At 43.4% G+C, this 27,207-nt stretch overlaps 1 protein-coding gene across 1 annotated transcript; it reads right to left on the bottom strand.

Annotated features, from left to right (window-relative positions):
• On the bottom strand, positions 1-26,655 carry slc24a2 (solute carrier family 24 member 2; the record flags this gene model as incomplete). The annotated part of the gene is made up of 9 exons (XM_079498291.1): positions 1-250; positions 658-824; positions 2,727-2,816; positions 7,207-7,344; positions 7,567-7,673; positions 11,223-11,306; positions 12,795-12,924; positions 13,730-13,765; positions 25,681-26,655. The coding sequence occupies 9 exons, from the start codon at positions 26,653-26,655 to the stop codon at positions 1-3; spliced, it is 1,977 nt and encodes a 658-aa protein (XP_079354417.1).
• Positions 26,656-27,207: the final 552 nt, after the last annotated feature.

The following is a 27,207-nucleotide window of genomic DNA, read 5'->3' as shown; positions in this document are numbered from 1 at the left end:
TCAGACGGTGATGGGACAGGTGATGATCTTGTCCTCCAGCATCACGCTGACGATGAGGAAGACAAAGTAGAGCAGGAACATGCAGAAGCCCAGCATCTTGCTCATCCTCCACTTGCACGCGGCGATGGAGATGATGACAAAAAGGAGCATGAGGAAGAGGAGCACGATGGCACAGAAGAGGCCATTGCTGCTCACCTGCACCGGCTTGAAATCGTTGATGAAGTGGTAGATCAGCCAGGGGAAAGGCAACCTGAGAGAGGAAGAGGAGACGAGACATTTTTAATATCTTATGTTTTATTTCACTCATATTTTCATATTATTTGGGTTCTCATGTGGTTAAATGAGTGCCTAACAACATAAGCCCTTATTTAATTCTTCTTTGTTCGACGGTGTCACATGGCGGAAATGGCGCATCTATAAGCTAACTACATGTCGCGATGTGACACATTGTAAGCTGTAAACAGTCAAATCCACAAGGAAGGTTTTCCAGGCACATCCAGGATGCCATGGGGCAGACCGTGGACCAGGTGGGGGGCATTATATCTCCACACTGGCCTGGGAACGCCTCAGGATCCCCAGTCAGAGCTGGCTAACGTGGCCACGGAAAGGGAAGTCTGTGGCACCCTGCTGGAATGGATGGATGGATGCTGGACTCACCCCACAGTGATATCAAAGATGTTGGATCCCACAGAGCTGGACACAGCCATGTCACCCAGGCCCTTCCGTGCAACGATCACACTGGTGATGAGATCAGGGATGGAGGTTCCGGCTGCTAATATGGTCAGACCCATGATCTCCTCTGTGATCCAGAAGGTCTCTCCAACCTGAGTTCATCAAAAGAACAAGTCAGTCAACCTCTTAGAGAGCCTACCATGATGGAACTATTCTTGTCATCACATGAAACAATCTGGTGTAACTTTTACAGCAGGTAAATAGCATCTTTGACAGCAAAACCCAACCCAAGACCAAACAGATATTCACAATAGCCCCATTAAGCAACTTATAGAAGCATTGAGAGAGAGAGAGAGAGAGAGAGAGAGAGAGAGAGAGAGAGATAACACAGCTCTGTTTACACCTTTATTTGATTCCTATTTATATCCAATATTTATTTGTAAATACATTGTTCTATTTTGATTGTCTTGTTCCACTTCTGCTTTGGCAATGTAAACGTACGTTTTCTCATGCCAATAAAGCTCAATTGAATTGAATTGAATTGAATTGAATAGACGCCTTATCAGACGACGTCACACTGATAAGAAACGGCATGCGCGCGCATAAAGGCAGCAGAAGAACACCACCTCTCATAAGATGCAATGGAAAAGTTCTAACTGCACTCACGTGTAAAAAATGCCCCATCAAACTTTCAGATGCTGTTTTTCTCCCAGTGTGGAGGAAGAATGATTAGGATTTTTATTGTGATCTCTCGCCCTTGAAATATATAATCCTTGGTTTCTGTTGTGTTTGAACAATAATCAATAATTCAAAACAGTTGTCCTCAAAACCACACCTCCAGTCGCTGTCATAAGAACGGGAGGTGCGCTCATGAACACGGCAGCAGTGCCTGTTTGTCCACGGCTGCACGCGCACCTGCAGTCCATCAAGTATAATGTATGCTTCGTCCCGCGATGGTGTCGCGCATGCAGACCTCTACGCTCACAACAGTCGCATTTGCGATGCGATGTGAGCTTGTATATCAGCTGTTCTCTGTGCGCAACACTGTTGGGCTTTGAAGTATAAATGTATCCTAGGGTGCATCTCACTAGCCAAGTCACAAGAGGAGGTTGAATGGACTGAAACCAGCGCTCTGCGCTCCCCAAAACAACAGGTTTGGAGATCTGTTGGGAATTGATTACATGAAACAGTCACCTGTGCGCCCAGTCCCAATGTTTGTAAACAAATAATTGGTCTATTGAATTGAATTGAATTGAATTGAAGAGAGAGAGAGAGAGAGAGAGAGAGAGAGAGAGAGAGAGAAGGGGGGCAGTGAGGCACCTTTGATTAGTTTCTAAACTAGTAAGAGAGACAACATCAAAAAAGAAAGGCAGGCCCGGGCGGTTAGCTCAACCGTCTGGGCACCTAGGCTGCTGAGCCAGCCTGACGGTGTGCCGCGGGTTCGACTCCCGATCCCGACTGCCTTTTCCGCGTGTCATCTCTCTCCCCATTTCCTGTCAGTCTACTTTCAATCTATCAATAAAGGCAGAAAAAGCCCAAAAAAACATCTAAAAAAAGGCAGATAAAGCTATCAAGGATGACTTGTTATACTGAGTGAAAAAATGCTGAGATATATTTGGGCCAGACTGATTTGGTTGAGTTGAGCTGAGCTGAGCTGTACTGGCACTGTCCAGAATAGAATCTCATCTGGTCCTGGAGCCAGGGAGATTAGGTGGGATTAGCTGCCACGCTCACACATAGAATGACCTGACTCCTGATTAGACCAATTTCAGAGAGGAGAAGAGAAGAGAAGAGAAGAGAAGAGAAGCTCCACAGATGCATATTAAATATGTGTGAGAGAGGAGATAGATGATGATGCCCATTGATCAAAATGGGAATGTTACAGGGAATTAATATAGCCCATTAATGAATGATAAGTGTGCGCGAAAGAGACAGCTTTGAGTGTGTGTGTGTGTGTGTGTGTGTGTGTGTGTGTGTGTGTGTGTGTGTGTGTGTGTGTGTGTGTGTGTGTGTGTGTGTGTGTGTGCGTGTGTGCGTGCGTGTGTGTGTTTTACCTGGTGAGCCCACCACACCATCAGATAAGAGAAGGCAGCGATCCAACTGATGGAGCCAATAAAAGTGATTGGAAAAAACCTTTCGGATGTCTGAAATAACAACAACAAAAAGGAATCACCTATCAATCGATTATATACACTAGGGCCTTACCCGTTCTAATATATGAACAGGGAATTATGTAAAGTGTGGCTAATGCGATATAATAGATCACATTGATTGGGAGGGAAGTGTTAATGGATGATTGGGAAGTTGGGTTGAATTTGGGAACAAAATAAGTGGTATTATCTGACAGATAGGACATTTGGGTGTCTTCTCATCTCCTGCAGCCCCTCTCACCTGTGGGGTACCCCAGGGCTCTATTTTGGCCCATCTACTATTCCTCCTATATGCTCCCCCTCGGTCCCATCCTCTCCAAACACGATATATCCTTCCACTGTTACGTCCTGAGCACGACGTTAAACTGCTCCCGGTCCTCCAGGTTGGGGGTTGGGCGTGGGGTTAACAACCCCACCCTGTAAAACAAAAGCCTGTTACAGAAACGACGAGAAGAAGCCATTCCGGTAAATCACGGCGAAGAAGAGACGGCACATCCTTGGATGTAGCAATGACGGGGCCGGGTGAAATCCAGCAGGAAGCCCGACCCTTGATGACCCCGATCTTCAACACCAAAGCTAACACCAGAGTAGGCACCTGGAACGTACGCACACTATTCCAGTGTGGTCGCATGGACCAGGTGCTGAAGAGTATGAAAGACTATCGCCTGGACATCTTAGGCGTTAGCGAAATGAGGTGGACAGGGCAGGGGCGCCTCATGGTTGATGGAGCAATCGTTCTTTACTCTGGGAAGCAAGACCACCATACCCATGGAGTCGGCATCATCCTCTCCAGCCATGCAGCAAAAGCGTTGGTTGGATGGAAGCCGGTGAACGAACGCATCATCACAGCGAGGCTTTACACCAGACATGCCAAAGTAACCATCGTGCAAGTTTATGCCCCAACCGAAGTTGCCTCAGAAGAAGATAAGGACGCCTTCTACAATCAGCTCCAAACCGTGCTCGAAGAGATCCCCAGCTATGACATCAAGATGCTGATTGGAGACTTCAATGCAAAACTGGATAACGACAGAAGGGGCCTTAACACCACAGTGGGACCACACGGGTCTGCAAGCTCCACAAACGACAACGGGGAGAGACTGTTGATGCTAACCAGCACCAACGGTTTCAGTATCGGAAACACCTTTTTTGGGCACAAGCAGATCCACAAGATGACCTGGGTTTCACCTGGTGGTGGGACCCGGAACGAGCTGGACTACATTTGCATCAACACAAGGTGGCGCTCGTCATTGCTAGACGTTCGCTCCCATAGAGGTGCAGATGTAGGATCAGATCACTTCCTTGTGGTGGGTAAAATCAGGCTGAAGCTAAAGAAGGTGGAAAAGGTACAGCCCAAGAGACCTTACGCGGTGGACAAGCTGAAGAATAACAACATATCAGAAAGCTTCCGTGAGGAGTTGAGTAAGAAGCTTGCGGTACCACAACATCCTTCAACCATTGAGGAGCAGTGGAGCCTGTTCTCGCGTGCCATCACTGAGACTGCAGAGGCAGTTTTAGGCAGAAGGAGGGGTACCAACAAAGAAAGGTGGATAACAGACCACACATGGAAGTTGATCGATGAACGGAAGGTGGCCAAGATAAAAAGAGAACAGAAGAGGAGGCTCCGGAGTTGGAGGATGGAAGACGAGGAGTACAGGCGTCTGGACAGGGAAGTGAAGAAGAGCTGCAGAAATGATAAAAGGCGGTGGCTAGAGGAGAAAGCAAGAGAGGCACAGGAGGCAGCGGAGAAGAACAACACAAAAACGCTGTACAGGATCGTGCGGGAGCTAACCAGCTCCAAGAGCAGCTCCGGTGTGCCAATCAGGAGCAAGGATGGCAGGGCACTCCTGACCGACGAAGAGCAGGAGGCAAGGTGGGTGGAGCACTTCAGAGAGGTTCTCAATCAGCCAATACCTTCCATTCTCTTCAATTTCGATCACGAAACACCGGCTCCAACTCTGAATGTTACTTCAGGAGAGATATCCGGGACTGAGGTTGTCCGAGCAATCAAGAGCCTCAAAAACAATAAGGCACCGGGACTCGATGAGGTAGCCGCCGAGTTGTTGAAGCATGGCCAGGACGTTGTTGTGGAGAGCCTCACTAGCCTGTTCAACATGATTTGGCATGCTGAAGACGTTCCAGCCGACTGGAGACGTGGGGTCATTGTGACGCTGCCCAAGAAGGGAAACCTCGCGGACTGTAACAACTGGCGGGGCATCACACTGCTGTCTATCCCTGGCAAGGTATTCTGCAGTGTATTGCTCCAACGCCTTAAAGAGGAGGTGGACAACATCTTAAGGGAAGAGCAAGCTGGTTTCAGGAAGGGAAGGTCCTGCTCCGAACAGATCTTTACTCTTCGCAACATCATCGAGCAGTGCCAAGAGCTTCAGACACCCCTCATGATTAACTACATAGATTTTAAGAAAGCTTTCGACAGCATCCACCGGGAATCACTGTGGCAGATCGTCCAGCTGTATGGTGTACCACCCAAGTACGTAAACATCTTCAGGTCCCTGTACCACAACTCCACTTGTAGAGTCAAAACCAACAACGGCACAACCGATGACTTTGACATCGTGACCGGTGTAAGACAGGGTTGCATTCTGTCACCACTGCTCTTCATCATTACAATTGACTTTGTGATGAGGAAGTCCGTCACCGGGGAAAACTTCGGTATCAAGTGGGGAGGGGGCAGACTGGCCGATCTGGACTTTGCGGACGACTTGGCTCTGTTAAGTCATACCCAGCCGGCACTCCAAGAGTTGACCAACAGTCTCCATGAGCACGGAGATAAGGTCGGTTTACGGATAAGCCAAGAAAAGACTAAGGCCATGACCATTGGACAATACCAACACCTTCCACCACTCACTATAGGCCTACATGACATAGAATATGTTGAAAACTTCACGTATCTTGGAAGTAACATCTCAAACACAGGAGACGTGGAGAAAGACGTCAATAACCGAGTTGGAAAAGCTGCAGGAGTGTTTCAGCGGCTCCGCAACATTTGGTCGTCTAAAACCATCTCTACGGCCACCAAGCTACGCCTCTATATGTCAGTGGTCATCCCAACAGCGATGTCTTCCACCGACGATGCCTCAGATCCGTCCTGAGGATCTCATGGAGAGACCACATCACCAATGAGGAGGTGATGAGAAGGGCAGGGGTAGCACCACTGTCTGTCATCGTCGATGAAAGGAGAAGGAGAATGGCTGGACACGTACTCCGACTGCCAAGAGAGAGACCGGCAAGTGTGGCAATGGACTGGATGCCAGAAGGTGGAAAGAGGAAGAGAGGGAGGCCAAAGAAGACATGGAGACAGACAGCTAAGGAAGACCTAAGCGAGATGGGTGTCAGCTGGCACGGAGCAAGAAGGGTCGCCAGAGACCGGAGTAAATGGAGAGGACTCGTCGCCCAATGTTCCAATAGGAACGGGAGGAACTAAGTCTAAGTAAGACTAAGTCTAAGACTAAGTCTAAGTCTAAGTTACGCTGATGACGCCTGCAATTAGTTCAAAACACTGCTGCCCGCTTCCTCACCAGTACCAAAGAATTTGACCACATCACACCAGTCCTTATTTCTTTCCATTGGTTCCCGATCAAACAAAGGATCGATTTCAAGATCCTTTTATTTACTTTTAAATCCCTTAATGGCCTGGCTCCCCCATATATGGCCGAACTTATACATCGCCACAACCCACCTAGAGCTCTGAGGTCTGCTGACCAGTCACTATTGACAATGCCAACAGACCTAACCCGGAAATCAGGAGGTGACCGTGCTTTTGCGGTTGCGGCCCCAGAGTTATGGACTCCACTTTGGGAACCACTGCTAACCCTAACCTCACAGAAACTATGCCTAAACCTAACCTCAAAACCACATCAACCTGGGCGAAATACCGGGAAAGGACACAGTCCGTTCCCAGTTTCCACCTGTGAACCCACTGTGAAATGCACATCATTTTGGGGGTCCTTGGCATGAAAACTTTGAGAACAACTGATTTAAAAAGCATTTTTAGATTCTCATTAATTACTTGCTCACATCACTATAGCAATATTATCAGTTCTGACCCAGAAAATTAGACAATCTTTTAAGTCAATCTTTATGTTTTATGGAGTTATTCTTTATGTCACAGATTAGGAGGTGGGCTGGAATATCTGCTATTTCCAAATATTCCTTATGTTGGAGTAACGTTTCAAGTCTAAAACTCCCTGTACAATATACGCCTCTAAAAAGAAAACTTTAAAACCATCTTGATTCTTTATAGTGTGTTTGTTGAAACGATAATTGTGGTGTTTGTTGTTAATGATTTCCCTTCAGTACTGAGGCAATGTCATCTTGTTTTAGTGTGAGTGCGTGTGTGCGTGTGTGCGTACTGCGTAGTGCATACCTCTCTCCTGACATCAGGCAGTGTGAGCCACAGGGGCAGGACGATGGGGAGGATGATGAGGTACGTGACACGTTTCCTGTTGGTGTCTGGCCAGGCCAGGCTCAGGGGCTGGTCCTCATCCTCCTCTTCATCATAAGCCTGAGGAAGAAAATGTATATTGTCTCTGTCGGGTGAAAACGCGACGCAAAGATCTGCTACTTTTGATACTTTTGTATGATCAAGTAGGGCGTTCATTTATGAAAAAACAAAAAGTAAAAAGTAATAGACAGCATAATCTCAGAAAATTATCTATAGTTGCAGCCCTAAACTCAAGAGTGAGGATAATAACAATGATGATGATAAGAAAGATGGAAGCCACACCACGTCTCCTCCTATGCTGCCGTTCATTGGTGGCGTGACCTCCACGGACACGTTCATCTTGGGGGTCTTAGAAATGTCTTTTGCCTCCACGGTGGAGCCTTTGTTTCCTAGAAGAAAGAAAGAAAATTAGGGCGGAAAAGAGGAAAGAAAGAAAGAGTTGTTTTTAAAGCTGCCAGTGATAGTAAAGGGGCACGTCGGTAGCGCTGTCGTCTCACAGCTAGAAGGTCCTGGGTTCGATTTCCTACTGGGGACGCTGTGGGCGTGTTCTCTCCTCCACGTCATCAGTGCCGATACCCTAGGTGGGGTTGGCAAAAAAGGGCCTTTCTGTGTGGAGTTTGCATGTTCTCCCCGTGTCCCCGGACCTAGGCCTAGGTACCCTCACAAAAAACATGCAGTAATCCTGGTCTCTATACTGCCTCCCCCTGGCCAGTCAGGGCACCTGATGGAGGTTGGAATAACGTGTTCTTTCCACACGCTATGTCTAACTGGGGAAACTCCCCACTGTCAGGTGAAAAGAAGAGGCTTGGGGCCCTATTAAGCAAGACGAAAAACCCATGCGGTAAATACAGATTTCGCCCTCGCTCTGCGCCTTTTCGTATTATGGAAGCCGTGGTGAGCGCTCACTCATATGGAATACCACGTTCCTGCATAATTTAGCATTGGGGGAGTGTCCATATGTTAATTATTTTCGCTTTGCGCTAGTTGCTATTAAGCCCCTTGACCTAAAAACACTCAGCGCATACCGATTCCGCCTGGGTCTGACCACGTCTTAAAAGCAAAAAGCACTGTTTGATTTTACACTTGAGCGGCTCTAGGTGCTGCCAGACGGTCAAAAGAGCTGCGCACGTTCTCGGCTGCGCGCAGCTTAAAGCTTGAGTTTTTAGACAGCTGGTGGATGGAAATTAAGCTCCACCTCCGCTGAATTCTTGCGCGACGGCCAGATTCCCGGAAACGCTCTCCTCCGCTCAAGTCTTCAGCGGAGGTGGAGCTTCTTTTCCATCCACCAGCTGTCTAAAAACTCAAGCTTTAAGCTGCGCGCAGCTTAAGAAGTGCGCAGCTTAAAACCTTTTTGCGCTCAGGTGTGGAGACGGTGTCTGGAGTGCTGCTGGAGTGTTGCCATGTCTGTTTATTATAAGCGGCTTCTTTTTCTGCAAAGTTGCTTGTAAATATTGGTAGTTGTGGTTGCTTTTCTTGTTTCTAAAGTGCTTATTTGGGCTTTTCTCCTAATGTTGTTTAAACCAGTGATCCTCACACAGCGACATTCCCATGTCAAGGACCCCCATATGAATGCATTTGCCCAACTAAGCCAGTGACCCCCATGACAGATTTGTGTTTTTAAATGTTTCAATAACATTTTTCAAAAATATTCTTATTGTCACTTTTTTCAAAGATTACTTTTGAAAATAGCAGATCTACCAGCTCACAATGCATCACATTCATTCATTAAAACAATGAACTCTGACTGCAGGGGGATATATATTTATAATGATCATTATAACAATGTGCAAGAAAATATGTAAAAAGAAGGAAGAACTTTATATTTGTGGACAATCAAAATATGCTGGAAATTTTAATGTGGTGTCATTAAAAGGAATCTTGATATGGCAGACTCACTATCTAGAAAATAAAAACATGGCACTTCATTTAAAATAGGTTGTAGACCCCTGTTATATGCGATTCTTTTGGGAGTATGTTTATAGACCTATTTACTTGTTTCTATGAGACATGGCAACAGCGAGCTGTCTGGCTTTCTCGTTGAGATTATAAAGGGTCATATATCGCTCATTTCTAAACCTTTTTTAAAAATTAAAACATCTCCATAATCACTGGGAATTCTTCTTCAATAAAATGCTACGAGCGAAGACCATAACATTGGGGCCGCAGCAATACGCATGGCGCACGTATGGCATTTCAACTCATTCCTTCGTCGTGACTCGAATGAAATAAAATAAAATAAACGTTATTTTACTGGTGTTTTTCAATAGAAACAAATAAAGAGCGTGTGTGCAACAGTCAGTGCATATACGTGCATGCACTATAGGCTATATTTCCTCCTTGTCGGGATGGTGAGCTGAGCTCTTCACAGCCCGTTTGTCTTTCATATTATTCTTATAATATTTGATATTATAAACACTCATGGTTCTCTCATTTCTCAACCGTTTTTTAAAATGTAAAAATCCCCATATTCCTTAGGAATCTTGCTTTCATTCGCTGTATGGTACATGGTTCTATTTTTATCGAATTAAACAATATCAAACGAACTTGTATGTTCGGGGGTTAGACGATTCTGGGAACATTACGCATGGATTGCCAATTTGCCAGCCAATGCTGCGTATCTACTCGCAGTTCCATTCCGATCTGAAAGGTATAGGTAGGTGCCATTTCAAAGGCTTAGTTATTCATTTATGAATCAAATGAACTAGAATAAAGATTTTTACAGCTGTTTTTCATGCTTAGAACAGAAACAAATTAAGTGATGATGTGCGTATATCTCCCTCCCTTAGCATATGGCTGCGCCGCTGTAATGACTTTCCAATGAAAACTGCAAGTTACTTAACAAAATAGAGACATAGGCCTACAAGCTATGCACATCATGGCTGTGACAGCTTGTGGATCTGTTCTTTTGAGGCATAAAGGTGACAGCATGCAGTGCAATATGAATAATTAACCCAAATGTGACAAAGTCATGTCATGTCTATGGTGCCAGTCTGCAGAAATGTAATACCACTTGCCGAAAAGGGCGCATTCCATGAGGACATCAGCTGGTGTCGTAAAGAGAATAGTACGGACATGTTCATTGGGTAAGCCTCAAAACTCCCTGAAACACTCCCATGACTAATTCAAGGCCGTTTTGCTCACACCACGGGGTGTCGAAAGCGCTTCTCACCTGGCCCATAATTGTAATATGACATTGCACCCGCCCCCACGTCTTAAAAACTGTAAAATTATATGTAATTAGATTCCACTTGCTTAATAGGGCCCTTGGGCTCCTAATGCATATATGCATGAAGGAAGAATGAGTTCAGTCTGTTGCTCTCCCCAGGTTGGCAGAGGGAGTATAGCGCCCAGGATTACACTCAATTGACAATTGACACTGGGTGAAATAAATGGTTTAAAAAAAACGTGCGATAAAAAAAGCTCTAAAGAAGTCAGGGTAAATAATAGCTGGGAATCTTACTGATAAAGAAGTGATGTAGATTGTAGAGCATTACAATTTACAATTTAGGCATTTAGCAGATGCTCTGAATCCAGAGCGACTTACCATAAGTAAGAACAACACAAGGTAATACATCAAATGCATAGAAATAGTCACCTAAGAATAAGATCATAAATAAACTAAGAACCATCAATCTTAACTACGTCTACATAATATACTACCTAAATTACATATTTTAGCCTTTGCATACGCCTGCAAGGTGGTAGAGGACGCACGCTGTCCGCTTCCATCTCATATGAGCTGAACTGTCAATAAAGTTGGGCCAAGTTCAATCTGGCTGGGCCTGGGCCCACCCAGCTCACCCGTAGGTCTTGCACAATAACAGACGTGTCTCATATGAAGTAGTTTGATAGATGATTTCCAGCATCGTCTCAGGGCTGATCATAAAATTTTGCAAAGAATGAATCAGAGCAGCAGTGGTTTACTTTACTGTACTCACCAAGACCGTTGGCACCGCCACCCTCATCCTTACACTTCTTCTTAGCCATTCTGTGGAGGATTGATGCCTTCTCTTTGAATTGTTCTAGAAACACAACCAACCGGTGAATCAGACGTGTGTGTGTGTGTGTGTGTATGTGTGTGTGTCATCCTACTCCTCCCGCCCACCCAACAGGTGCCGCTCCAGCCCGTGGGTAGGAATACATGCAGAGATACCCTCCCAGCCCAGCTTCTCTCCCCCCGAATACAGACCAATTCACCCTTTGTCAGCCTTCTGATTGGCCCTGACTGACTAACCAGCAGGCTCTTTCTGCCTTGTTCCGCCCTGGTTCCGCCTTGTTTATGTTGAATTTGTTAAAACATCATTTTTGGAAAAAACTAAAAACAAACATGATATGCCCAGTCACCATGCTGCACCTGTGATGTTCCTTTTTACTGACACCAAGTTTAAAATAAGAATTGAGTGAACAGAATATCAATATTAAGCAACTGAAAAACATGTTATTTCAATGGTAGTGGATGGAGAGAGAGGATTTTTGTCCAACCACGAAACGGCAACCAATGGGTGCGAAGAGGGCCACAACCACGGGTGGGACTTGACAAAAGGTGAATTGTGTGCGTATAGACGGTGGATTCGAACCCACAACATTCACGGTGGTGGGCAGATACTTTACCACTGCGCCACCCGGAGCATCTATATATATATATAACACAGAGACATTGCTATCACTTTCAACCTGGTGTCCCACAACATGTTGTGATGCATGCTACCTTTGCAGTATAACGTATATAACGTTACAACGTAACGTATAACGTACAGCATTCATTTATTGTGAAAAAACATAAATACATTGAAGATAAGGTTTCTGTCAGACAGCAGCAATATTTTTGTATATATGTCCACTGAGTGTGTGTGTGTGTGTGTGTGTGTGTGTGTGTGTGTGTGTGTGTGTGTGTGTGTGTGTGTGTGTGTGTGTGTGTGTGTGTGTGTGTGCGTGTTGTGGTTGATGAAGAGTCCAGAGAAGTGTCTGTATTAGAGATAGGGATGTCCTGACACTTTTTTCGTTCCCGATCCGATCCCGATAACACAATTTCTGTGTTAGCCGATACCGATACCGAATACCGATACCAGTGTTGTGATCTTGTGTTGTGTTTATAGCTATCTAGGTATATATATCTCGTGTTGTGTTTATAGCAGACTCCTCACTCATATGTGCACCTCACTCCACATGCCCCAACATTTTATTTACCTGCCATAGTGGCAACCCCTTACCCCTGTGTCGGATCGGTGGTGAGACTGGCATATTCGGCGATACCGATATGACCCGATATGACAAATAAGGGCCGATACCGAAACTTTTCCGATACCGATACAGTATCAGGGCATCTCTAATTAGAGATATAGCCTGCACCTTTGACACTAGCCTAGAGGAAGCCTTTATGACTACTGTGTGTGTGTGTGTGTGTGTGTGTGTGTGTGTGTGTGTGTGTGTGTGTGTGTGTGTGTGTGTGTGTGTGTGTGTGTGTGTGTGTGTGTGTGTGCGTGTGTGCGTGCGTGCGTGCGTGCGTGTACCATGAACATCAATTGTACCATGTGAACTAATCGGGTCGAGTGTGTGGATCATGAGCTGGAAGATGCTGTTTCTCATCAGGGAGTTGTGTAAAGATGCACAGCTGCCTTCCCTCTGCAGCCTGGGCTTGGTCTGAAGAAAGAAAGACAGACAGACAAACAGACAGAGGTAAGGCTGGGAGAAAGGCTCAGTTGTGTGTATACACTGTGCCAGGCACAACAAGCTACAGTGGGTGAAGTCATGATATATGGAGATCTAGGGGTGATCAGGTGTGATCTATTGGCTAATTTGGGGCCCTATCCAGTAGTGTTTTACGGCCTATGGTATAGAGCGTCACAGTCCCGCCCCCTACCAGGGCCCAGGAAATGATTCTCCGTTCATTTTCCTCATAGACATTTCAGAAAGTATTTAATTAAAGACGTTTACGCCGCGGACAAAGCCAACTCTTGTCGTGACAAATCATGACAACAAACTGGGCCGAACAAATAATTAGAAAGAAGAAACACTTTTTTTGTTGTTTTTCTTCTTTGTAATTATTTGTTTGGTCCAAAGATATTGTGTTTGTTGTCATGAGTTGTCACGACTCGAGTTGGCTTTGTCCGCGGCGTAACCGTCTTTAAATAAATTATTTTTCAAATGTCTATGGGGAAAATGCATTGGGAATCATTTCCTGGGCCTGGCGTCGTCATGAAAGGGGGCGGGACTGCGACGCTCTATAGTCCCTGTCTCTGCTAACCCCTGGTCATGTGGGAGAGTGTACTGTAGACAACCATGTGTCTCCTCCGATGCACTGTTGCACTAGGAGGAACGTACAGTATGCGAATGCGGCCATTTGTATTCGTTGGAGATAATTCAAACACCATCCCCCCATCGTGGTTTGGCAGGAACTTTACCCTGCGCCACTCAGACCACACACACACATTCTTGCACATCTTACCGTCAGCTTGCCCTCATCCTCTCCAGCTTCGTTTGCCTTGAAGAAAAACACACAGTGAGAGTTAAATACATCTGGATATGTGAGGGGGAAGAAAGCAGTGAAAGTTTCAAATGTATAAGGGCATAAAATGGGTAAACAGTCAGATGAGATGCGTAAACCTGATTAACCACTTGAAAATATAACACACTCAAAATGAACAAAGTCACAATAACGTTTTTGAAACAACACCAACTAAACAGATGCAGTAGGTTATTGAACATGTCACAATAGAATTTGTATCAGGCAAGAAATGGTAGTGAAAGAAACAAGTCAGATGTACGGTATCAGTGATTGTTCTCCATTTCAGCATCATTCATTTTAATGATTTTAATGACAATAGCCTATATATCTTCAATAAGATATTTATATCTAATATAAAATCTTCTAGTTCTGCAAAAGGTGGATGTACAGTAGGCCTATATCAAAATGTTTTTTCAAGGCAGTGGCCAACTGGAATGAAAATTTGTCAAATTATATAATTTATATTTTTACAGAAACAAGAGAATCATTTGTGACAAGAAACTTTTTAAGCTAACAAATTGTCAAAATGTTGAAACTCAAAACTATCAGCTGTAGTTACCTTGCCATGATGTAACTGTTGTTTTCTGTCAGAATCAGCTTTTTTTTGGTTTATTTGGCTAAAAAAGCTCCTCCTGAGCTTCTTCACTGTACAATGTAGATCAATGATGAGCATATATTTTGAATTATCAATTCCTAGTCAGTGGAATCAAATTATTTTAAATGTCTTGCCCACCGTTGTAGTTACATCATGGCAATTTAACTACACAACCCAAATCTCTACCAAAGTGGTCTTGCCCTTCAAGGGGTGATTTATAGTTAGTTGTGCGCTGGACGGTGTCACGCCCCAACAGTAGCAGATTTACAAGCTCATAATGTGTTGCAGACAGTGCAACGTGTTGCTTTTGAAGAGACAGAGGACACTTTTCAGTGCGTGACATATGGCGCACAGTGAAGTATAAATCAGACCTACGGTAAAACTAATCTAACCCCAGCATTTCTTCAGAGGACATATTCTGTACAGGGTACAGGACAGCCATGTTGCCTCAAACAAATAACACACATTTGAGTGGTTTATATGTTGCCACTTTGCCAGCATGTTTTGTGATTTATGGTATGAGGAAGCTGATGACTTATATATTTTTATATACTGTAGATAGGTTGTTTTTATATCTAGCTTGGACAGCCAGATATTACACAGCTAGCTTAGGTGCCCCTGTGTGCACATGCACGCACGCACACACACACACACAAACGTCCAGTCATCCACACATTGCATGTTAAATAATACAATTTCTTCTCCTATGGTATAGTCAAAGTGTATTGATTATGTACATTTTGATTGTTTGGTAAGGCTAATTTCTTAAATGTTTAAATGACAACTTTAGTTTTTTTCAACCAAGGCTCATGTTTTAGGTTGTTATTAGATAAACTAAAAGATGAGTGTAATGTTTTATATATTTTTTTCATTTGCTGCTTTCTTTCATTTTAGCGATGTTAGCTATTCTTTACAGGGGGCGAGGGCATTCGAGCATGGGGCTAAATATGTATTTATTTATTTTTACAAAATTATGTATTAATTATTATTTACTGTAGTCCTACTAGACCCTGTAAAATTACATCTGGCCACAAAAGATCACAGGATCTGCTGAATGTGAAGGGGAGGTGACAAACTGACAGCCTACAACACAGTATGGCAGCTCCCTATAGTACCCCCTTCACATTCAGTAGATCCTGTGATACAATGTGATATGTTCGGGGGGAAAAAGAAAAGAAACTAAAATCACTAAAACAAAAGAAAGCAGTAAATGAAAAAATATATAACATTAATCTTTTACTTTCTCTAATAACAACCTAATGAACCTTGGTTGAAAATAACTAAAGTTGTCCTTTAAAGTGTTACTAGTTTTGTTGAAAGACACATCAAAATAAACATCTCATTCTCTCAGCCTAGACCTAGAGTAACAAATTCCACACAAAGCAATGGGATCTAGTCTGAGTTTTGGGCCACACAACAAAGTGTGTCATCATTAATTAATGATCATTAAACAAAAACAAAAGTCCTTCTCAGAACCACTGCAGGGTCATATCTATCTAGTGAAAGGTTCTTGTTGTTCACATGATTTCTCGGTTCATTCTCAGACTTTTGAGCATCGATAATCCCTTTCAGATGAATGAGAAGACACCTGCTGCTGTTTACGTCAGCTCACAGCAGGGGGCGGGGTTCTATCCTTATTAGCCACCATTATTTACATAAACAAACACTTACTAAAGGTCTGTGCAGGATATTAAAGAACACGGCATGCAATCATCGTCATGCCCTGTAAACCTGTGTCATCCATATGGTATATTGAACTATCACAAACACATCATGTAGCCTACATTATGTCAAATCCCAAGACTGACTGCTTCTTTAAACCATGGAAAAAAAACACACAAATGATTGATTCTCATTGTTTTAGAATATCCCTACAGGCAGAGCAGGTTCCATGGCCCTTGGTTCAAAACCTTTTACTTGTACTTTTTTGTGGTAAAAGCCTCAAACTCTCTTCTTTCCTGGCATGATCTCCTTAGCAGGGGTGCCCAAAAGGTAGATCGCGATCTACCAGTAGATCACAAAGGCTGTGCAGGTAGATCACATGACATGCCCCTAAAGAGTATTTCATTTAAATATATTGAAGAAAAAAAAAAAAACATTTCTCCCCCTCTATTTCCCATTCCAAGTGCATTTGTCTTATACTGTACAGAATGTAACACGAACTCTACTATTCCAAAGCCCCCTCAGGTACATATTTAAACTATTTTCAGCAATGCTATAATAATTTATTTGGTGGGTAGATCTTGCCGAGCTGGTCATTTTGAAAGTAGCTCTCAAGTCAAAAAGTGTGGGCACCCCTGCAGCGGCTATACGATCACCATTACATCCAATCATATTTGGAGTCAGTACTGTGTCAATAAATTACATTAATAAATAAAAAGGTGAAAGTGGAAAATACAGAGAGAAAGCAGAGGGTGTTTAATTGCGTGCGCGTGAGAGAGAGAGTTAGAGAGAGAGAGAGAGAGAGAGAGAGAGAGAGAGAGAGAGAGAGAGAGAGAGAGAGAGAGAGAGAGAGAGAGAGAGAGAGAGATGATGATGTTCAGCATTAGGTTCACATGGCTCCTGGGACAGACATTATTAGCCCTCAGCACCTGCTGCTCTGAAGCTTACACAGAGAGGGGGTGGGGTGGGGGGGTTAACACTGCACTTGGGCCATTTTTACACGCTCACAGAGTTACATTGTATGGATATACTGATCTACACACACACACACACACACACACACACACACACACACACACACACACACACACACACACACACACTCTGTCTGTTGGTTTCATAAATATTTAACCAATGAAAAGTAATAGAGATTCTGACTACTTAATAACCACATTTGATTCATTAGAACACAATTAAGTTAATTTTTCAATTTTTCTTTTTTGACAGGCTAGGATTCCACTCGACAGCAACCATATGCAAAACAGGTAATTGTTTACGCTTATCATTGAACCTAGCTTGAGGAGACAGGATCTCCACTAGCAGTTATTTTAAAAACCCATTCATATTAGATTCAAGGAGGCATTATTAGATAAAAAAAGAAATACTAGTAATGTCTAAAGAAAGTTTGGACCTCTGTTCATCCCCAATCTAGAAGACATTATTATGAAGCACTTATAGACTGCCTGCCTGACAGAATCATCAATCATTTAGAGAAAACATTTTGATGGGCAATAGAGGGAGACATCTACTGTAAATTCTACATGATTTGGTTCCTTGTATTGCCGGTGGTGTGATATAGCTGTGGTCCAACTATGTTATTCCACAAGCTTTCTAGATCTGTCTTTTTCTTGAAAAATCTTGAAATATCTTGAAAAGGTCTAACAAAACAAATCTCCTATGGGTGTCCCTGGCATACAATTCCAGACGGGAGACAGTGGACAAATAACTGACATGAAAATGTTTGAGAACCAATTACTTGGCTAGTGAACATTAGCCTGGAAACCAGACTTATCTGTAATAAAAAATGGCCCTCTTGCAGATTTGGTCTGGCACCGCTCAGTTGTGATTGGATTTCACTCCCTCCAAAGTAGTGAGGGATCAACCTGGAATACCAGTACGGAAATATGGGGCATTTTTTAATCCCCCCCTCGGACATGTAGGTTCCACACCGAGATTCCATACTAATATCTACGCAGTGATATTAGTCTGGCCATGCCAGGCTAAGTGAACATGGCTGAATGACTGGAAACACCCATATTGTGTGCACACACATACTGTATACACACGCTTGCACACTGTGAGCATAACTATATGCATATTTATATCACAAACCTGTGTTCATAAATACTGTAGTTTATGTGATTCTGCATGCGGTGGTCCACTATATCAGCATTGAAAGAGAAGTCATTGTGAACTATTTACAACAACAAAGCCATGTTTTTTTATACCACATTAACTGTAAAAATGATGGTACACACTAGTTTCCAAAAGAAACCCATAAACTCTGTAATATAGCCAGAAGTCAACCACTTAAACTTAATTGACCAGGGTCCCACTATATCCTTGTATTTACACCAAATCTATTCAGTGACAATAGCAGATCTACAAGCTTACAATGAGCGTGTACACCTGCTATTTTCACAGATTGCTCAACCCAGAATAATTTACAGAACAGAGTCAACATGCACACAAGAACCGAACCCATGACTGCAGACCTAAAAAGCCAATGAAGCAGACGGGGCTGAGGGTTCAGCCTCACTTTGTCTTTATTTTGTAGGTCATTCCAAGTCACTGGCTGCAGCCAGGTTTGTTCTATTTTTTGGGACCTTCAACAAATAGCTAAGGGCAAGGCGGCTATTCTGTTCGTCTCCATCAACCAGTAGCACCTGCAGTGTGTCTGTCTACTTGACCGTTCATCCAAGCTGTGGGACTTATCTAGGATTTAATCGGCAGAGATCTCCACTTTTAGAAACGGTGACTTTAAACCCTGCGTGTGAACTCTCTCAACAATCTTCACATGATGTTCGGGAGTTCTCCGTTTACTGCTTCATCCTCACTAATATGTGTAGACTATCGTTTCCACTTTGATGGTTTCATTTTCTAGTTTGTATTTATTGTAAATTCTCAAGTAACCTGCAACCTATACTGACCTCACAGTCAGGACAGAACGGTGATAGCTCAGAGGCTCAGCCCAGGATTCAAGAGACTAGAAATAGATAGTTTCTTTTTACCTCATGCACGCTCCTTCACCTCACCCTTGAAATGGGTCGCTAACGCAAACTATTAGATTCTCTTCCTCATAGCCAGCCTCCAAACAACAGCACTTTGTTATGTTTTGTAATTAGGATAATGTAATGGCTTGGGCGTGAAGGGGTGGGCGACCTCTCTTTTTGTTGTTATTATTTTCTCTGTGTTTGTTAGTTATTTGGTTAGATATTTGTATTTCTGGTTTCCTTTATGTTAGTAAGAGTAGGAGTTCTGTTTTGTGTTTAGGATTTATACACCCTGAGGTTCATGTTTTTATCTTAAATGTCAAATATATCCTTGACTTGTGGGATTTTAAACCTTTTATGTGACTTGGCTGTTTGGGGACTGGGAAGGAAGGAGTCCATCTTTTATGTTGTTATGTAATGGGGTGGCAGTGGCTCAGGTGTAGAGTGGCCGGTAGAACGCTCCAGATGGGAAACGCCAGGTTAGTTTGATCCTGGGTTCCCCCAGAGAGTGTATAAGTGTCCTTGAGCAAGACTCTGAACTCCTAATTGCTCCCGATGTGCAGGTTGATGCCTTGCATGGTTTCCTCCGCCTTCGGTGTATGAATGGGTGAATGTGATGCACATCTAAGGACTTTGGATAAAAGCGCTATATAAATGCACCATTCACAATTTAGGTTACACCTAGTGCGTGACCCCTAGCCTGGGCCGTAACACTGATGCATCATGACCATTGCGAGAAACGTGGGTGTCCAATTTGACCCCAAACTCTGCTTTGAATGCCAGGTAGAAAAGGTGCTACAGACCTACCTCATGCACATAAGAAACATCCAAAAGATAAAACCATTTCTTTCTACAGGTATTCTTAAGACTCTTGTGAACGCTCTGGTGTATTCTCGCTTAGATTACTGCAATGCCTTGTACTCTGGTCTTAACCATAGCTCAAAATGCTAGGCTATAGGCTCATCACTGGTACCAGGAGCTTTGAGCACATAACACCTGTTTTACCTGCACTTCACTGGCTGCCAGTGTCCTTCAGGATTGATTTTAAGATTTTATTGCCAACTTTTTTCTTAATGGTCTAGCTTCTAGCTATGTATGAATATTTTGGAATATTTTAGAAACATTTTAACAACACAAATCTTGAAGGGGGCCCCGCACCAAAAGATCTTCAGAAGGTGGTCCGTGGGCCTGGGCCATGGCTGTGGTCCAGGCACCTTGGCTGGCAACCCAGTCTGGCAGTGTGCCGCAGGTTCGACTCCCGATCCCGACGGCCTTTACTGCATGTCTTCCCCCCATCTCTCTCCCCATTTACTGTCAGCCTACTGTCTGTCCCTCCATAAAAAATATAAAATAAAACAAAGTGGCCAAGTACATATTAATTTGGCGGTGCTTGACATGACACTGCTGTACATTTTTCTGCTGCATTTCAGAAGCACAATGTTGAATGGCATGTTTCATAAGACACCTGACGAGACGCACCAGGGGGGTATAAGTGACAGCGAGGAGATTGCTGTCCTGTGTTTGTTTGCCGTCGTCACAGCGGGTATAAGCAGGTGATCAGGGGATCAGAGAGGATTGGAGACTTTAGAATGTTCAACCAACAAAACCAACTCATGTCCCATCATCACGGACTCCGGCCATATCTGCCGTCAAATCAGCACAAACATAAACTATGTGCAACAGGAAAAATGCTCCATGAAATGAACACGGTGACATTACAACTGAAGGCTTTTATTTTCACTCTGTGACTCTGCGATGATTTCTGGCCCCACCCTGCAGCCGTCTATTCTTAGTGGCTCTAATAGGATTGATGCAGATTTAACCTGGGGGATTAACGCATGAGCCGCCGACACATGCGGGGCAAGTAAAATCGTACATCAAGTGCCCGACGACAGAAACACAAAAGCTGTTGCCAACTCATCAGACTCATCTTTGAGGTGAGACGGACTGAGGAACAAACCAATATAGCGCTTAGCTTACCCAATGATACTAAGGCTAAAGGCTCTGCTCAATTTAGTGTAACCTTTTTGGGGCCACCAGTGGTATTAGTGGTTGGGAACCTGATTCTAACATACACGACGACAGCACCCTGACTCTGTTTGACCTGAATGGAATATAGTTGACCCATGTACTAAGTCCGCTCCATTTTTCCTTCTAGTCTACACCCAATCATATCTCTTTGCAGCTTGCCATCGCTGTGAGCTTGCAGATCTGCTATTTCCACAGAACGCTAGGGTTCTAGCATAACAGCTGTGTTATTTAATGTCAAAATGGCTGCTGTGAAAAAGGTCTATTCCCAGAGAGACAGCAAGGAATGCTTCAGTGAGGTTGAGATTGAGGCAGTGAGAAGGGTGTGATGAGGATAAAACAAACCATTGTATGTAAATGGTGCATTTATATAGCACATTAGATTGTGCATTACGTCATTTACCCATTCACACACATTCATACACCAATGGTGGAGTAAGCCATGCAAGGCTCATCGGGAGCAATTAGGGGTTCAGCGTCTTGCTCAAGGACACTTCGACACTATAACTCTGGGGGAACCCAGGATCGAACCGGGAACCTTCCGCTGGGAACCAATTGAGAGTGGATATGTTACTCTGAACCCGTTCCTTATCAATGTAAATACAATTATAAAAAGAAAATTGCTTTTTTAAGGTTTTGTTGAATTGACAGCATAAATGACACAAAAGTCATGTCACGGTAAATAAAGGTCATGTGGGCTCACTGACCTTTATTTACCTTTATTTACAAAGCAGTTGTGGTTAGCATAGCACTCTAATCTTCTTAGAGTGACATTTTAATTGAACCCTTGTTGACATGCAATACAATACGGGTCTATAAGACAAGTCAATCAAACCTAATATTATATTGTAGATGCTCCAGTACAGTGGTTTTCAACCAGTGGTTCGGGGACCACCAGTGGTCCTTGAGAGGATTCCAGGTGGTCCCCAGCTAAATGATGGAGAGTTGGTAACTACATTTTGGACCCTTATAGATCTTTAACTCTGTTAAAAATGTATGCAGGTGTGTTTGTAGCACGGAGTGTGATGATTTCATTGGCTGATGTATGATGATAAGAGCACTCCTCTTATCATCATAAGCTTGTGAAATGAGGGCATAAAATACGCTCATTTTACGATCTCAATAGTTACATTAGTGTTAAACATCTGAATTACTTAATTTACAAGAAGTCTACACAATTAGAAAATGTAGAAGAATTGTTATTTTGATCGTTTGCCTGAGAGACCTCATCAAATGGTGGTCCGTGGCTAAAATTCTGAATAAATAAGTGAGCCCTGGTATCAAAATGGTTGAAAACCACTGCTCCAGTATACAAGATCAGTAATGTTTGGACACTTGTGTGACAAATAATTACTTCTGGTTACAGGGTGGTCCCTATATCTGTTATTACTTTCACAAACTGATATGGCTGAGTTAACCACTTACTAAACTAATACAGGAATTTTATAATTACAACTAATATGCACATCAAATGTCATGGGGGGTTTTAAGAAAAAACTAAACAAAACAAAGGTCAATTGTGAATGGTCTGTGAAACTGCTCAGTATATGCCCCTGAAGAACTGGTGTTGGGTTCTTATTTCACACCACTGTACACAACAGACATGCTGCGCTAGGACGTGGCTACAATGTGCAGTTGTTTGAGCAGAATCACCTGACTTCCATATGTGATTACAACATCAGAGAGCAACAGCTCTGACTCCGACTGCACACAGACAGACAGAACACATAAGAGATGGAGACAAATGTGACAATAAATAAAATCATAGCCTTAATTTTGTGGGTTTTTCTTTTTACTAGTTTGACCAAATGCGCCACATGATCATGTCTTTTCTCTCTCATGGTGATGCTTTCTTGTGGGCAGGAAACTTAAAAGAATATGAAACACAGATATTACAGGCAAACATTTTCAAAGAATTTCGAAAATAGCACGTCTAAAAACCTGAGAGATGTAAACTTAAAGATCAGAAGAGGTTCACTTCCACAATATCAGACTTTCCCAAATGGCAAATGTCTTAATTCATTTATGGTTATTATGGCCATGTATAGATCCATTTTTTATTTGAGCAACTGGTATAATATGACATGGATATACCCGAGGCATGTTAACTTTCGTTCTAAACTCCTTGACCTTCGAATACTGTGGCCCTCAAAACCACGCTTCTTCCATCAAACTGAAACAGAGCATACAGTGTGCAAATGTGTGCAATTATCAAGGAAGTCTGTCTGGTTTTCTGTGAAACCTGGTATAATTTTGGTCTAAACTCATCCACTGAGTGAGTAAAAATGTAGCTCTCAAACTATGATCACTGAACGAGGTGATTAAAATGAACTACGTACTGTAGTTGATGTTTATCAAAGCAAAAAAAAAAAAAAACATGTCCTAGTTAAAAAGAAGGGGCAGGCTGTCCATTGATGTTAAAGTTGCTGCTAAACTATTTGAAAACATTGAAGTATTTTTCATTTGATTTGAACATCCAACATCCGTCAGTAGAACCATGAAGGTTTAAGGCTATAGCAAACTGCTTTCACAATCTGTCTATGACTCTCTACAGGAATAGACCATAACATGACTAGTTAGACTAGATAATAACAGTCCTCTCTACAGGAATAGACCATAACATGACTAGTTAGACTAGATAATAACAGTCCTCTCTACAGGAATAGACCATAACATGACTAGTTAGACTAGATAATAACAGTCCTCTCTACAGGAATAGACCATAACATGACTAGTTAGACTAGATAATAACAGTCCTCTCTACAGGAATAGACCATAACATGACTAGTTAGACTAGATAATAACAGTCCTCTCTACAGGAATAGACCATAACATGACTAGTTAGACTAGATAACATGACTAGTTAGACTAGATAACATGACTAGTTAGACTAGATAATAACAGTCCGACAGGCATTAGTCCGACAACACCGCCGCTCCCGACATGCGTGGCCGTTTGGAACAAACCTGTGGCCGGGTTAAAACTCACCCGTGGCAGGTTAAAACTAACCTGTGGCTCCTGACATGCGTGGCAGGTTAAAACTAACCTGTAGCAGATTAAAACTAATTTGTGGCTTCCTGAGAGGTTAGGTTTATGGTTGGGTTTTGGGTAGGGTTGGTTGGCTAATAGACTGCCAACCAAAACCAGGTTATTGATGGCAAGCGATAACAATCACACGATGGAGTAAATTAAGCTTAGACTGTTCTCCCATATTGTTTTAGAAGACTGTTCTCCCATATTGTTTTAGAAGACTGTTCTCCCATATTGTTTTAGAAGACTGTTCTCCCATATTGTTTTAGAAGACTATTCTCCCATATTGTTTTAGAAGACTGTTCTCCCATATTGTTTTAGAAGACTGTTCTCCCATATTGTTTTAGAAGACTGTTCTCCCATATTGTTTTAGAAGACTGTTCTCCCATATTGTTTTAGAAGACTGTTCTCCCATATTGTTTTAGAAGACTGTTCTCCCATATTGTTTTAGAAGACTGTTCTCCCATATTGTTTTAGAAGACTGTTCTCCCATATTGTTTTAGAAGACTGTTCTCCCATATTGTTTTACATTTCATATAGAAGTGTTTCTGGGAAGCCATGCATGGCCTGAGTCACAGCTGCATGCAGTAGGTTGATTCCTGTTTTCTGGGCATATGCCGTCATTCGTTCTAAACGGTTGAATTTAGATCTGTGCACTGTACACAGATACCACTCAATACTGAGTGGTAATTTAACCCTGAGAGGATCCATTCTTACACTGTCAAAGTGTATGTACCATATTTGCTGACTTGGACAGTGTCTATCTAATCTAATTGAAGAACCAATGACAGTGTCACATGTACCCTCAAGACATCATCCCTACATACTGGAGGAGAGTATTTCATTTTCCACCTTTTTCTTTCATTCTTTGATTTGTAGCCAGTTGTAATTATTTCTGTTTAGATTTTTGTCAAGCTATTGTGTGAGGGAGGGAAAGTTAACTGGCTCTGGTAATAGATTGGTTTCCAATAAGAAACGCCAACAAGGCCATGTTTGAAAGAAACTGAAAGCAAAAACATTGTTAACTTGTTGCTAAAACCAGAAAAACCTGGTTCTAGGATTTGGGATGATTCTGATTGCAGGTGAAACAAACCAGTGTGTGTGTGTGTGTGTGTGTGTGTGTGTGTGTGCGTGTGTGTGTGTGTGTGTGTGTGTGTGTGTGTGTGTGTGTGTGTGTGTGTGATTGCGTATTCTTTCATGCTATAAGATTTGTTTTCAGTTTCGTTATAAGTGAAACTATAAGTGAAACTGAAAATGTTCTTTTGAGTGGCACTAGCCCCTCCTATGCACAGCTTTGTGTGCAGGTGTGTTTGTAGCACGGAATGTAATGGTTTCATTGGCTGAGTAGTATGATGATAAGAGCACTCCTCACTTCACACGAGTGTGACATTTTTACTCAAATCTAATTTTCAAATAGGGTAGGCATAATCAGCTTCAGGGTTTTTTGGTGCCATTGTGTACTTTGGTGCCATTGTGTAAACTAAACTGTAGTATCTATCCATGTTTTGTAAAAAGGACAGAAATAAACCATTCATAATTTCATTATTCATTCATTCAGATGGTGGTGAAACCGGAGGACTCACCTTCGGCGGTGGTGCTTCCAGCTCATCCACCTGGTTGCTTCCCAGCAGGCTTTTGACGATTTGCTCTATCCTGGAATTGAACTTCATGAAGGTCACGTACATGATGTAGCACGACAGAAGGCTTGCGCTCTCCCTCGTGGTGATCTCGTTATCCAGAAAGAAATAGATGAGCATCAGTAGCCCAATGATGTAGAAGGAAACATCTCGGAACAGAGGCCACCACGTGAGGTTCAGCACTTCCTTGGAAAACAGGGCGCACATCCCGATCACGAACAGGATGTTGAAGACGGCCGAGCCCACGATGGTGCCGATGCCCACGTTGCTGTGAGAGACGAACATTCCTATGATGGAGGTGAAGAGCTCGGGGGCCGAACCGCCAGCTGCCATGAAGGTGGCCCCCGCCACATCGTCCGAGATTTCAAGCTGCTCGGTGATGACGGTGAGCGCTGGGACAAAAAACTCATCGCAAACGATAGCTAAGGCGATGAACATGTACAACATGCCTAACATGTGAAACACCACGAAACCCTGGCGCCTCTCCTCCAGTGAGAAGTAGTCTGTGGGGTAGTCGCCCTGGGGCATCTCTGACTCTGACCCGGACCCGTGGTTCCTGTCAGCTTTCCTGGCAGAAGACACCGGTGTGTCTTCTGCCAGGCCTTTTGCCAGGAGAGTTCTTTGGGGCACCGGGGCGGCCTTCGCCGAGCCCTCAGCGCCGTCCGGTGCCCGCCCTGGGTCCACCGTTGTGTCCAGCGTCAAGGCACTCCATGAGAATACTGTGCACACCACCGCCAGGCTGATGACCAAACCTAAGATCCGTCCCGGACGCAGCTTTCTCCTGATGTTCTGGTATTTGTGCCGGGAGCAGCCGCCGTGAGCGCCTCGGAGAGGAGCATAGGAACACGAAGAGGAAGGGATGGCCTCACCGGAAGCCGCGGCGTACCGGCCGCGACTTCTGGTTGGTAGCATCAGATCCATGGTGTCTGCAGGTGCTCGCAGTCAGAGAGGACACCTACTGGGGTCCCCCACAAGGCCAAGTTCCTGCTGCTGCTGAGGTGGCTACAAGGGTAGGGGTTCGACAGGGCTGACAGTGGATCACCGGTGGTTTGGCATACTGCTTGCCCCACAGCCGTCTAGACACAATGGAATCCCTGTGGTCTGATACCAGGGTCGAGCACATTCACAGGCTTCCACATATTAGTCTCTGGAAGACAGGAAGAAACAGAGAAAATGGCACAGGGACAAATTACTTAGTTTTCAGTGGGTGAGCTGAAGAAGAATAGAAAGACGCATTTCAGTTTCTGGTGAAAACCTGGGTATCGTGCAGTCATAAATGACCCTCTTGTTTCAATACATGAGGTCACTGGTAAACAATACTGTAGTCGTGTATTCTAACATCGCTATACTAACATAAACAGCATGACAATTTTTTTATAGTTTTTATCTTCTGTTATTTTTGTTTTAACTGTTACCCATTGATTTTGTGTTATATATGCTGTTTTAACGTGTACGGTTATTATAATGCTCTTT

The sequence above is a fragment of the Electrona antarctica genome, assembly GCF_951216825.1.
Source record: "Electrona antarctica genome assembly, chromosome: 4".
Classification (NCBI taxonomy): domain Eukaryota; kingdom Metazoa; phylum Chordata; class Actinopteri; order Myctophiformes; family Myctophidae; genus Electrona; species Electrona antarctica.
The sequence above is the reverse complement of the archived record's forward strand: the minus strand, read 5'-3'. Positions and strand labels throughout refer to the sequence as shown.